We start from the raw sequence: 19,079 nt of genomic DNA, 5'->3' as shown, positions 1-19,079 counted from the left end.
CCCTGTTTCTGTAACAGCAAACAAGTTTTTACCATTTTATCCATCTAGACATTCTGATGACAGTCACCACCAGAGTACTCAAGTGCTTTTTACCAGACAGCCCTATTGAAAGACTCCTTGGCATCCTGTCAAAATGACAAGCTGCTACATGGTGTTATATACCACAAGACCCTAAAATTTTAGAAAAGAAGATGATTTCAAACTGATCTATGCTATGCCTCATGATAATACTGTTTATTTCTTATAGCTGGATAATGAATTGGTAAAGAAAATAGCTATAGAATACTGCTTACTGCACAATCCCTGATTGAGCATCTTAAGTGTTGCTTTAAAAAAAAAATCAGAATTTTTATTCTCAAAAACCACATATGCTTAAGTAAATAAGGCAAGTTGTTCCTATCTCCCCAGATCAATCTCATTAAGGAGGACATCACATTGTATTTGATTCTTACAAAGGCTCAGCTTATGGGGTGCTCTTTCTAACCACTTGACCATGATAAATATTATTTGGGGAATGTAGATTTGCCTGAAATGACCTCAATTATTATTAATTCTGGATACTTAGTGAGATTACCTGAAGAATTCTAGGTAGTCAAAAAAGGGGGAAAAAGTATTAGGGTAAGATCTCACAAATGCTGCAGTGAATGTCAAAACAAGATATTAAAAAGTTCTCTAAACAGCAATATGGTAGTAAACTGAAATTCATGGGGATCAGTTATACCCACTCGGTATGAACTGAGACTAGGAAAACAGAAATCAACTCTCTCAATGTTATATGTCTGTGGGATAAAATTTCCAGGGACAATATTGTACATGAAGATCAAAAGAGCTATATCTTGCAGAGGAATGATTCAAAAAAGAATTAAGTAATGATCAAGACACTGGTTTAAAATTTACATGAATAATTGGAATAAGACATGTCTTGATATTAGCCATAGAAACAAATCATTATTAATTTCATATAATTGTTTTTATAATTTCTATGTAAATATAAGAAACTACTTTAAGTATACATTTGGCTTCTCCCCCTATATTCTTAAAGGTTTACTTATTCAAGTTGGTCTAAACATTTTTTTGGAATCTTACTGAAAAATGGTGATAGTCTTAGAGCAGGGCATATATACAAATGATTTTGGTCTATTTCATTACAACTTTATGGTAGAATGATGTGAATGAAAATTTTCAAATATCCTCTGAAAGTTTGTTTTTTAAATAATTCTGAAAAACCATTTCTAAATGAAAAATGGTTAAGATTTATAATAATTGAGAGGTGGTGTAGACATAGAAAACACAGATAGGGCCAATGTGTAGGATCAGAAAATAAAATTCTTGCCCTGGTATGGGTTAACTGAACTCAGGATGCCTCCTGAAGATGGTGCCCTAGGATTTTTGCATATATCCCTGATGAAGGAGGACATGGAGAATTAGGTTTTTGTATCAATAACAAATCAAAATAAAGCCCCAGCCAGTGATGCTGTAAAGAGTTGTGCTGAACAGCTCTAGTGGACACCATTCACATCGTAGTAAGCTTGGATTTGTGTATCTGTGAAGGCAGTTTTTTGGCAGATGGCAGAATGGGTACCTCCCTATGGGTTCCAGAAGAACATTTCTTCACAGGAAAAGTCAATTTCATGCTGATGAACAGTTACTAGTTTAGCAAATGATCAAGCAATTCAAACAAATGATTAATAGATACCTTGTAGATGCCAAAGAACCCCAGATCTCGCAGGACGGACAGAGCACTGACTCGGGGTCCAGTGGTGATTTCTCCAGCCACTTGCAAACGGATCTTGACAATTTCTAAAGGATTTGTAAAAATCACTTGGGAGCCTCCAGCCTAAAAAGATAAAGAGAAGATTTAGGATCAAACTGGGAAATGGTAAGGTGGGTCACAAAGAAATGAACAATTATTCTCAATAAAACTTAGAAAGTTCTTTGCTAAAGAGACTTTAGTTTCAGTCTTTGTCTCATCAATTAAAACAGCTTGTTGATCAAAAGCTTGAATCAAAATACAGTTACTGTCTAGAAGCCTCAGGTGGAGATCCTGCCTCCTTAATGTGGAGGCTGTGAGAGCACCAAGACCAGAAGATTTCCCATCGGCCTCACTTGAATCCTCATATAATAGCAAAGGCTCTTTGAAGTACAAGCAACTGCCACACAGGCTCAAAGCCACGGATGCAGAGGAAGAAATAAAATCATGTATTATCCAAACACAGAGACACACTTACCTCTAAGAATAGGAGGGGAACAAGGAGGACAAATGTTCTTAAATAATGGATTTTGTGATTCTAGGATGATTCAAATATCACCAGTGCTATGGTTTAGAGGTGAGATGTCCCCTAAAAGCTCACGTATGAGACAATGCAAGAATGACTGGGTTCTGACAGCCTTAACCCAATCAGTGAAATAATCGCCTGACAGGGATTAACTGAGTGGTAACTAAAAGCAGGTAGGATGTGGCTGGAGGAGGTGGGCACTAGGATACACCTTGGGAGTTTATATTTTGTCTGGTGAGGGGAGCGCGCGCGCTCGCGCGCTCTCTCTCTCTCTCTCTCTCCATCTCTCTGTTCCTAGGTGCCATGATCACAACTGCTTTCTTCCACCACACTCTCTGCCATCATGTTCTGCCACATGTCGGGCCCTGAGGAATAAAGTCAGCCATCTATGGATGGAGATCTTTGAAACCATGAGTCTCCAAATAAACTTTTCCTCCTCAAATTGTTCTGTAAGTCTTTCGGTCACAGTAGCAAAAAAGTAAAAAACAGCCAGAGAACACATCCACTTAGGTTAAAAAACAATCTTAAAAAAAAATTGTGGGGGGTGGGTTTGTGGCTCAGTGGTAGAGTACTTGCCTCGCATGTACAAGACCCTGGGTTTGATCCTCAGCACCACATAAAAATAAATAAGTGACATAAAGACACTGTGTCCAACTACAACTAAAAAATTAATATTTAAAAGAATTTGTGGATCATCAAATACCATTTTATAGAATTATAATTTTATTTATTACCTGTGGAAAGAATTATTCTTTTCATATAAGATAAATGGTATGTCAAAGTAGTAAAAATATGCATTAAATCAATTATGGTCTAAACTATGAACAATGTGTGTTATTTCATTCCAGAAATGGCTGGATGCCACTCCTCCAAGAACATTAGTGAAATCTTTAAAATGCACTATACAGGAAATTTTAAGCTAGCTATTTTGAAACTAAGCCTATGCTTATTATCAGCAATTATATTATTTCATAGTGTACTTCAACTTGCTATTCATTGTCACAAACATATTAAATTTTATATACCCAAACTAAGGTTACTATATAGCACAGTTCAGAATACCTGTTTTACAGTAACCTCACCAAAGCCAGACCACAGACACAGAGCTGCCGTTTTACAGCTTAGTAGATGTCATCAGGGCAACTGGTACAATATCACACCAAACTACCTCTTGGTAGATTCTCTACTCTCAGTCCCCAATGTACGCAGCCTCACAAAATGGTCTTGGCTAATTATAATTGGCTACAAAGATGTTCTTTGAAGTATTATTTATAATAGATGACAGTAAGAAGGAAACAAAATAAATATACAATGACAAGGGATAGATTAATTTGAGCATGTCCACATATTGAGATACTGTGCAGTTAAAAAAATAATTCTGTGGAGAAATATTCAATAGATACTGTTAAGTAGAAACTCTAAACATTAAATGTTTAAAATACACGTAGGCTTTTCCCCCTGATGCACCCTACTACACAGAAGACATACACCAATGTGGTGCTTTTGGGAGTAGTAAGATTTCAAATAGTTTACTTCTTCTGTTTTTTTTATGTGTGTGTGTGTGTATGTGTGCGCACATTATATATATATGTATATCATATATATAAATTTGTACACACATATATAGAAAGAGATATCATGTGCTACTTCTATAAAGAAAAATAAATACTTGTGCATAACTTCAAAGAAAAATGTTCATTTACTAACTCTAAATCAAATTGTTTTTCCGTTTTTACCAATTTGATGTCATAATCAAGACACAGTTGTTCTTAAAAACAGACAAGGATTTTCCCTCTCTCCACATTTAGAGGGAAACACCATTCACCAGTGTTGACAATGGCAGACTATCTCTTCTTGGCTGCTTTCATCATGTTTTACTCATCGGCTTCACCTCTAAGGGGATGAGCCAAATGAGCTTGGTAGAAACAACCTGGATTGGGCTCACTGAAAGACCCAGGAGGCCCTCATAAAGTAGGAAGCAGAGAATGGGATGGCACCCCAGAGGGTGGTGTGTCCTGGTCCACAGGCAGCCTGTTCTCTTACTCTATGGCTCAGAGCAGCCCTGCTTGGCTCATATGCTGCCACTGCCTTACTTGGTAAGAACATCCCCTGCCTGTCTACTGCCCTTAGTGTTCTGTGGGTTTATATCTATCTTTTCAATGGGTCATGAAATGAAGATATGAAACAGATTTTGGTAACTACACTAAGTGTATGATAAGCATTCTGTGTGTGCTTCTGAATCAGAAGCACACAGTGAAATGAAATGAAGTGTATAAAAGTGAAATGGTATCAAGAGACTCACAAAAATAAACAAAAATTTAAAATATAAAAAGTATCTTACAGGAGCAAAATTGATGAGAAAGTTTCACCTGGATGGAGTTAGCTTGAGGGCTCATTTCTAAAAGAGCCAACAATGGTAAGATCATCTCTACTGGGGATAAAATAAAGTGTAATCAGAGCATACCATCTTCTTGGAGAACAGAAGAGAAGTGCAGCCCACCTGCATTCAAGCCCTGGCAACAGAAGGTAAGGAGGTAGCTGAGCACCTTGTGTGAAGAACCAGCCTCAGCCCCCACATCGATCAAATTCTTGCTTGCCAGGAAGAGCAGAGACCACAAATGTCCAGCTGCCACACAATGCCCAAGACAGCACAGTGGTTCCACACATTCAGGTTTCTTTCCCCTTCTCCTAATGAGCTGGTTTTCCTCCTTGGCTGCAAATCACAATCACCTGCAGAGCTTGTGAAAAACAGTGCCTTCTAGACCCGACTCTACACATCTCAATAATTTCTGCATTTGCCCTTATTAAAAAAAAAATAATTATTTTGGGCAATGAGAGTAGACAGAGCTCCTTCAGTTCCTCACTGCCCTCCTGCATCAGCTTCCCAGGTAGCTGGAATTATAGGCATGTGCCAACATGCTTGCCAATCACTGTTAATTCCAAGGGTTTACTAAGCCCTCCTCAAGACTATGATTTCTAGTTTCAAGTCTTCCATATTATTTCAGAGAGTAAATTCCACTTTTTACCTCTGATCTCATAACCAAATGCTGCTTTATTAAAGGGTACAATTTTTAGTTACAGATTGTTGTCCATTATCTTCTGTATTCACTACTGCTTGTAAAAGTTCTGAACCATGTATATATAGTCAAGTATAAATACTCAGCTCCCCGACTCCAAGCCAACTGACAGATAACCAATTCTTTCAGAACAGCCAACTGAGTTCTCATCACTGAGAATGATGAGAGACAAATCCACTTCAGATAGCTCATCAGGGGAAAGAGTGCAGTGATACCAGGAAAAAATAACCCCTGGTGGACTCAGGAAGAAAGAATCTACAGACTCAAAGTGGCACACTGTAAAGGTGTCAAAGATGAAACAGGTCCTTTGGAGTCAGGCTGGAAGGAAATTTGAGACTCTAAGGCACCGAGAGAAGATGCTTATCATCAGATGCACAGGGTCTGAGTATCACCGCGGCTTGACCACGGTGAATGAAGACCAGGAGTTGGATGAGCAGCAGCCAGAGTGGTGCTCTGTGGCCCACCTTAAAGACTTCATTTCACAGTACCTTAGCCATGTTGCTCCTTCACAGAGATCAAAGATAGCTGAATCGGCAGACAAGGAACACCTATTGTGTGCAATGTCTTTGTGTCTCTCATCACTTGAGAGCTCTGGCTGTGTGAAGATACTGGTTTTTTTTGTGTATGCAATTTTGTCACAAATCATTTCCCCATGATTTTTTGGAGTATGACAAGGAGGATGGGGAGATTTTCCATACTGAGCTCCGTGTGGCATATTGTTTTTACAGTGGGGACACTTTCTTCTCTACAGGTTTCCTGTCATAGTCTTTGTTACTGAATCCATCTTAGAAAGAAACACACCTATTAAAGACCACTTCTACAACTCCATCATTCATTCATTTGTTCACCAAATATTTATAAGCATTTGTGTTCAAAGTTTGTGCCAGGAATTGTAAGGACACAAGACAAGAAAGCATTCCTGTCCACCAGGAGCTACTAGGTATTGCTTTACATATACTGTGAATCTTTTAGTCACTCAAGGTGTTTTTTTTTCCCCCCAGATTTTATCTAGGAGTAAATAGAGACCGGAAAAAGATTAAAGCAATTGTTATGAGCTGAATTGTGTTGTACCATAAGTCATAGTTGACCATGACTAACCCCTCTGAGGCACCAAACTACCAGTGCTTCAGAATGTGACCATGTATTTGGAGATGGGGCCTCTAAAAAGAGAATTAAGTCAAAATGAAGTCTTTAAGGTGGGCCTAAATCCAATCTCACTGGTATTCTTATAAGCACAGGAAATTAAACACAGACATGTAAGGGTACAGAGAAAAGACTATGTGAGGACTCAGGGAAAAGACAGAGATCTCTAAGCCATGGAGGGAGGCCTCAGAGAAACCAAACCTGCCAATACCTTGATCTTGGACTTCCATCCTTCAGGAATGTGATAAAATAAATTTCTGTAGTTTAAGTTGCCCAGTCTAGGGCATTTCACTTTGCAACTCATATTGCAGTTTGCCTAGGTTACCAGGAAAGCAAGCAGAAGAAAGAATTCTTTATGGAGTTCAACAACTACATGACTTACAAGTGTAGGAAATGGTATGTGAGAAAAGGCAAAACTATTCCGTGTGATAAGAGTTAAGGTCCAGAAAAATTGGTATGACAGTTCAGAGGAGGGCAAGAGTTCTGGCTGGGATGTTCCAGGAAGTGGTAAAGCACATAAGATAACATGATGGCTACTGACTGAAGAGGCCTTAGGGCCTAGGTAGTCCAGACAGAAATTGCACAAAACCTCAGTGACTGGGGTGACCAAAGGCATGCCATACTTAAATGGGTAACACCATGTCTGTCAACTAACATTTTTATAAAGATGATAAGATCTACATCATCATCCACCAGCATTCACCTGAGTGCTTACTAAACCAGGCACTGTGGTAAGAGTTTATAATCTTTTTTTCCCGCTGCTGGGTTGGTCTTTTTAAGATCATAAAGTTTTTAAGATCATAAACTAAAGCTGAGAGGAGTAAAGGAGGTTATTTACCTTGCTTAGGGTCACACAGCTGGAAAGATAGGACTTGGATTCTGGCTGCTGATGTGACAGCCTGAGCACTCATACTGCTACTGCTATGGAACTGGTATGGAAGAGGATAGCTGAAAATCCCTCTGCTGGGCCAAATCATGGATGGTCTGTGACACCATCTTGATGGACAGGGTTGCATACTGGATTTGGTGCATGTGAGCTTGTAGAAGGAAGGTAGTGAGTAAACACAGTTTAGGAGTTGGAGAGTAGTCTGACTAGTATCTACATATCAGGAAGGTGCCTAGGCAGCAGTGGAAGAGGAGGTATTAGGGAAAGAGAGCCCTGAGGCAGGGATAACAATTAGGGTTAACAATCAGGGTTTTAGCAGAGTAGGTGAGAAATGAAAGTCCACAATTAGAACAATTACTTCTGTAATGAACTAGGAAGTGAGTAATGAATGCAATAGAGACCAAGAGGGTTTGGCTGCAGAATATGGGGCAAAGAAGAACCCACATTTTTGCATCTCCTTAAGAGGAACAAAGGGTTTTAAAGGGAAATAGGACAAAGGGCAAGGAAGAGTGAGTTTGGAGAAAAGAACGGAGACACCTGTGAAGGCAGATTCCACATAAATCAGAAGCAGGAGAGTGATGGGGGGAAAAAAAAACTGAAGGGAAGAACTCATATGGAGTGGGAGGAAGAAAAAAAGAGACCTAAGAAGGGATGAGAAACCTCCAATACACAGCAGTATTACGGTCATCCGGGCACAGAAGGCAAGAGACAAGCTTACAGAAGGCAGGTGGCGAAGTGACCAACAGCATCTGCTGACACAGGCAGGCTAAGTGGAGCCCACCAGGACCAGGGACCAGCGACGGCAAAGCGGAGACTGAGGATTTAGAGAGCTGTGTGGTCTACACCTTCTGATGAAGGGGAAGATGATAGTGATTTGTGAGAGCAAATGAAAATTTACTTAGGGTAGTTAAGGAAAAAAGACCTGGGGGAAAAGGAGACTGTAGAGATGAAACAGAGCTAGGGATAATTACTCCTCGGTTAAGCAAAACAGTACAAGTTCCAAGTAGAGGAAGAGGAGAAGTGGAAGATACAAATATGAAGCCTTTGCTTTCATGACACTCATAGAACTAGGGGACAATTTTGTTACAAGACCAAAACTGATAACTGGTCATTGTCCCATTTGTGCTTTGAAGATAAACAGAATCAAATGGAACAGAGTTTGGCACAAGGAGACACAAATCAAGGTCTGATGCATCAACCAAAATAATAGTCGATCCTCTTGGAAAATCAATGATAAGATAGTATTCTGGCACTCCATAAGAAGTTATGGTGAAGTCAGTCTGATCGGTACACAGGGCTGAAGTAGCTACTGACTCTAAAGATGAGTCCACAGACAACTGCTCATGCATTCTGTTTCACAACCCAAATACACCGGGAGACACAATGGGCCCCCATCTGTTTTTACACAGGGCTCTGCATCTGCACCTGTCCCAGGGAACCCAGAACCTGAGCAGCCCAGTGATGGGTGCTCTATTAGGGGCCTACTAGGTGCACATAGGACTGTAGATGAGCAATGACTTAAGTTCAGTGCCATGTGGATTCTTACTCTGGCTATTAATGGCAGGTCCTGAACAAGAACATTTGATTAACTCAACTCTATTCACATTGAATACTGGCATGGGTATAATAAAAAAATTCTGTAGCATTTTTAAGAAGATGGATCCTGGTATTCAAAAACATGTATCCTTAAAGAGAAAGATGGAAATGGTACACCAAAAATAATCTTACACGTTAACTTCTTTTTTAAAAAAAATTTAAGTTTGTTTTAGTTACACATGACAGTAGAATACATTTATGCATGTTGATATATCATACATAAATGTGGTATAATTTATCATTTTTCTTATTGTACATGTTGTAGAATCATATCAGTCATGCAATCACATATATACATATGTTAATAATGTCTGTTTCATTCTACTATCCTTCCTATCCCCATATCCCCTCCCTTCTCTTCACTCCCTTTCTACTATTCAGATACTTCATGTCTCTTTAAACAAAAAGTTTTCTTCATTTTGATCCTATATATTTCATGTTGTTATTTCTGACTAATGCCACTTATTTTAAAAGAACTTTCAAAATGAAGAAAACTAGTTTTTTTTTAATTTGTTTTTTTAAGAGACACGAAGTACCTGAATAGTAGAAAAACAAGCACTGTATGTAGTTCAGGAGTTTCAATGGTGTAAAGATGTCAATTTGTCTGTAAATTAACTTAAAAAGTAAAAAAAAAAAAAAAAAAAAACATCAATTTTCTTATAAATGAATATAATAGTCAAACATTATAAAGGTGTCATTCCCCCCCAAATTAAATATTTAAGATTCAAAACAATTTTCTAAATAAAATCCCAATTTTTCCAAAAGTGTTTGAAGACAGGAATGTTCTGAATAATCAGGTAGAAAATTTGGTGTCCAAACACATTCACAAACTTCTATACTGTCAGAAAATTTGTAAGTGTAACAGGACACCAGAGAAATGAAAAGATCCAAACATGGGGAGTCACTGAGTACCTCAAAAAGCCAGACAAGAAGTACTGCGGGGTGACACAGTCAATGGTAGGGTGGGGCCTTTCTATCTGTAGTTAGGAATCCCTCTACCCAGAGCACATTATTTGGCGGCCTCCTAGTGAGTCACTATGGTTTGCTAATCTTTTTTTCTTTAAAAATGGATGAGTAGGATGTATTCATCATCAATCTCAGGGGCTGATGAGGAATACAGCTCAATCTTTCTGGGATAGCATCCAGAACCTATTGACTCTTGCTTCCCAGGGTTCTGCTTTTTCTTTATTTATAGGCTATATAGTGAAGAGGTCCTGTGCTAGAGGAATCCAAAAAAAAAAAAAAAAAAAAAAATGAAAGTACACAAGTGCAAGGAGGTCAAGATTTTGCTGCATAACATTCACGGATGGTATGGGAATTCTCTAACCAGTTGTGTTAGGGATCATTTTGCAGTCTAGTTTTCAAATTGGTTTCCTTTGTCTGAGGGCTCTCCAGCAGAGGGAAAAGCGGCCCAGTTATGGACTCCAATTGCTCCTTCCTATGAGGCACTTTTCCTCTTCCTTCCTTTCTTCAGTTTTCTCATGTACCAATGCACCTCTCTTTCTGTCCTCTATGGCACTTGCAGGCTGTATCCTTTCCTCTAATATGTGGCTCTCCACACCTTGATTTCTATATTGACTGTTTCTAGTCAGCCCTCTAACAATGTCCACGAACATTGAGTCTGCCCCTCAAGGTCCCTTTCTGACAGGATGGGTTTTCCCAGCAACCAGGTGGAAGAAGTCACCTTGAGATTGACTGTTCAACAACAAACTACTCTACCAGTGTGACTAGAAATAAAACATAATTATAACTCTTTGAAAGACTAAAGTCCCCTGCAACCCCCCTACCTTAGAAAATCAGGGCCAGACATTTGTGGAACACTTTCCACGTAGCAGACACTGTGCTAAACTCTTCATGTGCTCTCCCACATCCCCACAGTCATGCCAGTGCAGGCAGTGGTGTTCTTGCCTTTGGAGATGAGAAAACAGAAGCACAAAAGTCTGCCCAAGGCAGAACCCAGTCTGGCCTGATTTCAAACCAAAGCTCAGAACACTTATGCTTATTTGCTGACTGTCAAAGAAAATGAGCTTTAAAACAGATTCATTTTCGGTTTTCTTGCTTGAATGGAGTATCTGCCTGCATTTTTGGTTAATCTAGTCATGTGGACTGGAATTCCCATGTCTTGGTGAACCTCTGTCCATGAGATAAATAAATGATTCACAGACACTAATGCACATTAAGAAATATGGAGGGAGATGTTTCTTTAGATACAATATAATTGGATTTTCATCAGATGCATTAAATTTTTCTTTGTATGTTAATAAATCTCGAGGAAACCAAACTAATGAGTAATAAAATCCCTATATCATGCTAAATCTGAATCTGAGGCATAATTTAGACTCAGAAATGTACAACTGGTGATAATTTTAACTTTATTCCAATAACTTTGCAAAATGGTTATAAAGGTTAGAGGTTTTACCTAAATATAGCATAGTGGCTCAAGGTAGGAAGGATGGATGTCTCACCTATCAACCAAAAGCCCATCTCCACATGATAGTTTTGGCTACTGTGATTCTGTGTGTCCAGGAGGCTGAGAGCAACTAGAAAGGGAAATGAGACAGCAAGCTCCAACCGGGCCAGCACGAAGCCCAAGTAGAGAGGTTCTATCTACACAGAACATTGTTATTTCCAAATACACTAATTTTTCACATGATATGGTTCTCATGGTGCAAAGTAAAATTATAGGTTTGTTCTTCTAATGCTCCCCTCTGAAGTGGGCTAGGACAGTCTGCAAAGAAACTGAAGCATAGCTTCTAGCATGGCTTCTCTCGGGCCATGCCCAGATGCTTCTCCAAGTGTGGTTTCCTCTTCTCTTCCTCACAGTTTTGTGACCCAAATTCCCCTTGCCCTGTTACATAACTATTTACTTCACTGTTGACATTTCTAACTCTGCAGAAGGAATTTTGTGATAGGGACTGGTACAGCTACCTCTTCTTTTTAGGAAAAAAAAAAGAAGAAAGAAACAGTCTCTTAAGAAATGAAATATTTAGAAAGGCAACATAATCTAGAATCCTAATATACTGTCCCATTTTCCCCAAGTAGTCTAAGAACAATGACCCTCACTAAACTGATGATATTCTTTAGGTCTAAGGTGTGGACGAGTCGATTTTACAGTTAAACATGGATTTTCAAAATGACTGGCCGAGGCTGCCTGCTCATTATTGTAAATATAAGTATCAGCAGGCTACATTAATGAATCTATAGGATTGGTTCAGGAGCTCTAGTTCCTGTTTCTCCACAATCCATTTTCTTTCACCTGTATGAACTAAACAAACCTTTCTCCAATGCTGCTTTATTGAGATAGCATGCCCAAACATTCTTTCCTGGGACCTGAGGAGTCAAAGTCAAAAGAACACTTAAGATGAAAAAAACAGGATGCTTTCCTATTTTTCCCCCAAACCATTCTAGTTTGGAGACTATTCAGAGAATGTTCACAGTCTTGTATTTAAAAACAATCAAAACCATGATCATTCTGTAGTCCACAGAAAACACAGCGTACTTTTTAAAAAAAATCTGGGTAATTTCTGCTATGTTTTAAACTAAAAGCCTTAAATATAACCATAATTTAATCACTTTCCTTTAATTTGAATTCACATGGTACATACTTATAGCTACTTAAAAAATTAAGTGGCAAAATGTATATGAAGAATATGTATCTTGATATTTTAATTATGCTCAATTGAATGTACTTAGATTTAAAGTGCTTTTCACAAATGACATGTGCTAAGAATATCTAATTGCACACTGACATTCTAAAATATGTGCTTACATGTGTCAAAAATAGATTAATAAGAAGTTATGGAATATGACTTTTTTAAAAAAACTAAAACCCAAATACATTATTTTGATTATTAAGATACAAACAAAATTGTAACTATAAATAAGGTCTATACTAGTAAATGCCTCATGTTTCATGTTACATTAAAATGACTATAAGTGATGACAGTATTTGCCATTTGAATAAATTAGAAAATAAAGGTTTCTTAGGAAACTTAAACTTCAACATATTTTCCATTTACTCTCTTACTAACGCAATGTTAAATGGAGACATGAAGATAATTTGTATACAGCACAAGTAGTATTATTGTATATGAAGATCACAAGTACAAAACAGATATTCAACAAATACCAGTGAATTGATTAAATTCACATGCTTTGCTGTCTAGCAGTTGACTACTATTTCCAAGAACTGAAGGCAGGCATGCAGCACCTCACAAAGAAGTTGCAAATGTGAGGCTACATGAAGTCCAAGGCCATTCACTCTATCTGGCTCTGAAGGTAAAGTGTGTTAGGCTCAGTGTCCTCACAAGAAATGCCACCCTCCTGCAATCAGGAATTTAAGTTCTCATTGCAAGCTGAGAAAAGTACTTCTTAAATGCTAGTTATTGTGGGCTGAATTACATACCTTAAAAACTCATACCTGGAAGTCCTAACTCCAAAAGGATTCAAGATGACAACCTCAGAATGAGACTATATTTTGAGATAGGACCTTTAAAGAGGTAATTAAAGTAAAATGAAATCATATGGGTGTGCCCTAATCCTCTGTCCTTACAAGAAGAGGAGATTAGGGTTCAACAGCACACAGACTGGCGGTGACCCTATGAGAACCTAGGGACAAGGTGGTCACCTGCAAGCAAAGTGGAAAGGCCTCAAGAGAAACTAAACCTGCCCAACGTAATCTTGGACTTTTAGTCTCCAGAACTGTGAGAAAATAAATTTATGTCGCTAAGTAACACAGTCTGTGGTATTTGTTATGGCATCCCTAGAAAACTAAGATACTGAGTTACAGTTTCTAACTAATGACACATTTCTAAAATAAAGCAACATAAGATTTTTCTCCTTCGATTTGGTATGTAAACTTAGTTCTTTAGTAAAAACGTCTGTAACTGCATTTTTAACAACTTTGAAAAAAAAATAGATTCTTACCATTTAACTATTTCTGAGACAGATACCAAACTGAAACATCCTAATTTCTCAACCACAGGGTAAGACAGAAAAAGTCTATTCTGTTTACACATTTCACAAATATTAAAGTTTCATATTTTCAGCTTCATGGGTTTTTAATAGGTCTACAGAAGCCTGGCCAAGAAACCAAAGCAGAATCTATATGACTGACATTAAAAAGCAATTAAGTTACAGACCTGTCAAATATGTTAACATTTAGGCTCTGCCTGTTACACATGTCTATTTTGACTACTACCACCAGAATCACTTAATGCTTTACAGACCTTCCATGTCTGAAGTACCTCAACTGCATGAAAGCTGTGACCCGATCCTCCTTCAAATTTTTCATATCATAACCCCCCCCTCCACAATTTATTAGAAATCCAGAAAGAAGATCCAATGTTTCGAAGTGTGTTGACTTCTGAGACTTTTCTAAAGAGGGAAAGGGAAGAAAGTAGAAAAGAGACACCTGATGGGCTCTCCCTGTTATGAGAGGTGGACTTCCCCACTAATGAGGCACTGCTGAACCTCTGAAGCAGCCCATAGTCAGGTAGACCATCCTTGTCTCAGTCTGTTCAGCTGCTATAACAAAATATCACAGAGACTGGGCAACTTACAAAAAGCATCGATTTATTTCTTAGTGTTCTAGAGACTGAAGGTCCATGGTCAGGGTCCATGCCATCTTCTTGCTGTGTCTTTACATGGCATAAAGATGAGCAAATTCTCTGGGGTTCCTTGTATAAAGGCAATAATCCCATTTGTGAAGGATTCTGCCCTCGGGACTTAAATCACTTCTGCAAAGCCCAACCCTTAATACAATCACACTGGAGGTTAAGTTTCAATGTATAAATACATATTAAATCTATATTTAATATAGAAAACCCTTAGTAACATAGACCCTTAGTACCATCAGATATTTTTAAAAATTTTTTCCCAGTCCAAATGAAAGTCATCTGCAGAAAGATTCTCTCCTCTCCCCTCACAGAGGCAGGCAGGCAGAGGAACTGTCATAGGCATGGTCTCAGTTCTATCACACAGGAGACTTCTTGGGTGAACTATGATGGAGCTGCCTCCTCGGCTTCTCAGAGATCTTCAAATTTGGATACTGCTATGGCTAACATTTTTTTTTTTTTTTGGTTTGTTTCATTAGCTCCTTTTTTAAAGCTCCCCTCCCCTTTTTTATTATTCCTTCATGGTTCTGAGATAATTTCACATGTTAACCATTCAATACAATCTTTTCTACTTAAAAGAGAAGCTATAATAAATAAACTATACCAAATGTCCCATGTTATTATGTTCTTCCTGTTCTTGGGGTTCTGAATATATTGAGGGGTTATTTGACATTTTTAGGAATGAAGTCAAATAAAATAAACAGAGTCCTTTTTAAAGGCTGCTCTACCACTGAGTTTTCATGTAATTTTTTCTTATGAAACACTCTGCATAGTGGATATGTGGTTACAGCTTCTAGGGAATTCCTTCACCCGCCTTCCTTGGAGTTAATACCTCTTCACTGGTCATCTTCCTCTAGATTAATAATAATAGGGAATATGAAGTGACCACCTTTCCTTTCCAATTCCACAATTGTCCTCATCACCAACACCTTCCAGTCAAACATGTATTCATTCAACAGATGTTTTTTAACCATCTACTATACATCAGACATAATACTAGGCACACGTAACAGTGAGATATGTGCCCTCTGCTCATCACGTGGATGTCTAGGTTTCCTCAGCATTTACGTAAGTTCTGAAAGACATAGCGCATAGTTGTAAAAGAAGATCTTCACAAGTGGTGAAGCAGTGATTGCATCTGACAAAGACAGCAGGTCATACATAACACCTGCTATAGACTCTAAGCCTTAAATCAATAGGAGTTGACAGCATAAAGCACAAGGACAAATTAAGAAAATCTGTAATATGTTCTTACATTTTACAGGTGGGGGTATGCAAAAAATACTTATGGAATACAGAAAATATTCCAAATAATAAAATTTTTAAAAAGTGCAACAACCATTAGATTTCCATTAAACTACAAGTGAATTATAAAGGTATGTATATTAAAAATAATACACTTATTTCCATAATATCATCTTGGTTACTTGACATGTCACACAGGAGTGACTTCACAGAAATTCAACTTAATGACTGAGCTTCACATCACCTTCTATTTATAAGTAGGATAGGTGCAGAGACTTGTACAGTGAAATAAAAATTCTGTCTTAAGAAAACTACACTGTGAGGCCATGTCTCCGCAGGAAGCCCTGGGAAGAAAGAAAAAGATCACCAAAGTTGGACTTAAATCCACTTTTGGCAACCTGCCTGACCAGCTCTGATTGTCAGAGCCTATGTGCTCATTACATTAGGAAATTTTCTTTCTTTCAAGTTTGATATGATTGGGTCCAAAATCTCAAGGGATTTTAAGCTCAATCATACAGAAGACAGTTTTTGGTATATCTTATAAAGGAAGAACCCACACTATTATTCAAGGAATACTTACAGAATTCAGAGCTAAAACAAAACAGTTCAAAAAAGGTTAGAAGATACACAGATGGTGGAAGATGAATTGTTAAGCACACTCATTCAATCTGGGTAGGGTCACAATTCCATGCCGCCATTGCCTTTTACCTAAAATGAGATTTGTCAATCAAATTTCCTCTCTCAATAATTAAATGAGAAATAAAACACTATTTTATTAAACACTATTTATTATTAGTTTATTTTATTCAGCTTTTGCTAATTAGCTGGAGGATGAGAGAGACTGAGAAGTCATAGAGAGAGCAGGTAGCTTGCAAGAACATGGAGGGAATTCTTAAAAAAGTCAATGCCATGAAGAGAAGAAATGGACCAAAAGTAAAAAATGTATGGAGAGATGCAAAGTCACTGAGAGAGAGACCAAGAAAGCCAAGTGGAAAAATGTAGAGAGGAACCTGTTCCCAGAGTTGTCTCATTTCTCGAGAAACTTCAGTTTCATTTCATGAAACCCTGAAGGTAGGCCTTGTTATTTATTGAGTTTCTGCTCCCTGTGGCCATTAGCGTTCTAGAACAGAATGGGTTCCAGAATCAGCAACAGACCTGTGAGAAGACATGGGGACTGGGTCTCAAGCCTTCTCAAGGTAAAAGGTAACAAGGGTGCTCCTGCCCCACAACACAACTTACTGCACCACTGACCAGGGGTTGCATGAGCTGCTATTCCTACTCAGAGGCAGAGTCTAATCTCTCTCCTTTTGAATCTGGCCTGGCCTCACTGGCTTGCTTGACCCACAGAATGCAGTGGAAGGGTGGGCCATTAGAAGTCTGGCATCTTCTACCCGGACTCTTCAGATGCCTGCTCTTGGAAGGCTCCTTCCAGAATCAACCTGGCAAGGTATGCACAGTCCAAGTTACACAGAGAAGTCATGGCAGGTGCTCAGGACTACAGTCCCTGCTGTTGGCAGCTGATAGTGCACATTATGGCCAGTCATAAGAGTGAGCCACCATGGATAGGCAGCTCAGGTGAGCCCACAGATGAATACAGCCCTGGTTGCCATCTGCCTACAGCCATGTGAAATCCCAAACAAGAGCCTCAGGGCTGAGGCCAGTCAACCCAGAGAATCACAAGAGACAATAAATTGTTTTTGAAGCCACTAGGTTTTAAGATGAATTGTTGCGCTGTGAAGGATCATCAGAACCCTGCTCCTCCTCAGTGATGCAGAAACACTTCCACCAGGAAGCAAACCCTGGGACCAGGACTGAATGCAGTGTGAGCTGAAATGAAATAAAAATCAGATTTACAAGAAGGATGCTCGGCTGACCAGCTGAGGAAACTGACCGCTGAGAAACAACAAAACTATTAGGGCCCGGGGTATAGCTCAGTGATAGAGCACTGGCCTAGAATATGTAAAGCCCTGGATTCCATCTCTAGTGCATCAAAAACAGACGAACAACGACAAAAGGTCAGAGATCTCAAGGGTCCTCATGGTAGCCCAGGTCCTCCACAAGCCATATCCAAACTCTAATAAACTTCCCCTTCACCCAAGGTAACTAACTGGGTGTGACTATATTCCTCTACATTGGGGAAGCCTAACTGAAATGTTTATTTACATTTTGGACTCTGCTCCCTCTGGCCATTAGCATTCTGGAACAGAAGAATGGGTTCCAGAACCAGCAACAGACCTGAAGACATGGGACTGGTCCTCAAGCCTTCTCAAGGTGGAGGGCAACAAGGGTGCTTCTGCCCCACAACACAGCTTACTTCCAAAATACATATATCAGAAATTTAAAAGAAGGTATTGGAAAAGGAGCATTTGAATCATGTTTTAATACTGCACCTTTATTATCTCTGTTAATTTTCACCACAGCCACGACAGGTAATTGTGGGGGTTAAAGAAGGCTGCAATACCTTTGCCACTTCCTCCACTCTGAAGTGGATTTCCCCTGCAACTGAATCTGGCTGCTTAACAAACACAATGTAGTAAATCAATGCCACGTACCTACAGAGGGAAGGCTTGTGAGACCTAGCTCCTCACTTTGCTCTCAGAATGTCACCACTTAGGCACAGACAGTATGGTCTGAGGAAGCTTTGGCAGCCATGCCACCTGGGGAAGTCCATCTGCAGAACTCTAGGGCCTGGGCATCAGCCCCACTGAGTTCCCAGGGTGCTGCCATTTGTGAGAGGTCATGCTGGATCTTCTAGCAGCCCAGCACTCCAGATGAAACCATAGCCAACAGGCAGAAGAACTCTCCCATCATTATGAGAAAGAACAAATTACTGTTTTAAGCCACTAAGTGTTGGAGTGGCTTGTTATACATAATAGATAATTGAAAGGAAGTTGTTATCTCCATATTACAAATAAGAAAACTGAGGCCCAGAGAAGGCAAATAAGCTATCTATCTAATCCTTAATTCCAATCTGTAGGTGAAGCCTTTGAGACCCCAAACTGACTAAAAGCCTAGGCTCTTTACAGGATAATGACTGTCTTGCTGTTAGATGTGATTACTTTTATTACAAGTGATTACAATTTTCTTGGGGGGGGGTGGGTACCAGGGATTGAACTCAGGGGAACTCAACTACTGAGTCACGTCCCCAGCCCTCTTTTGTATTTTATTTAGAGACAGGGTCTCATTGAATTGCTTAGTGCCTCGCCATTGTTGAGGCTGGCTTTGAACTCTCAATCCTCAT

General features: G+C 39.0%; 1 protein-coding gene across 1 annotated transcript in view; it reads right to left on the bottom strand.

Annotated features, from left to right (window-relative positions):
- Positions 1–19,079, bottom strand: part of SLC25A13 (solute carrier family 25 member 13) — a 188,806-nt gene that overhangs the window by 26,110 nt on the left and 143,617 nt on the right. The window contains 1 exon segment of the mRNA XM_081288022.1: positions 1,697–1,837. Coding sequence (XP_081144148.1) covers positions 1,697–1,837 — 141 coding nt within the window.

This window comes from Spermophilus citellus, assembly GCF_964194105.1.
Source record: "Spermophilus citellus genome assembly, chromosome: 3".
Lineage (NCBI taxonomy): Eukaryota > Metazoa > Chordata > Mammalia > Rodentia > Sciuridae > Spermophilus > Spermophilus citellus.
The sequence above is the reverse complement of the archived record's forward strand: the minus strand, read 5'-3'. Positions and strand labels throughout refer to the sequence as shown.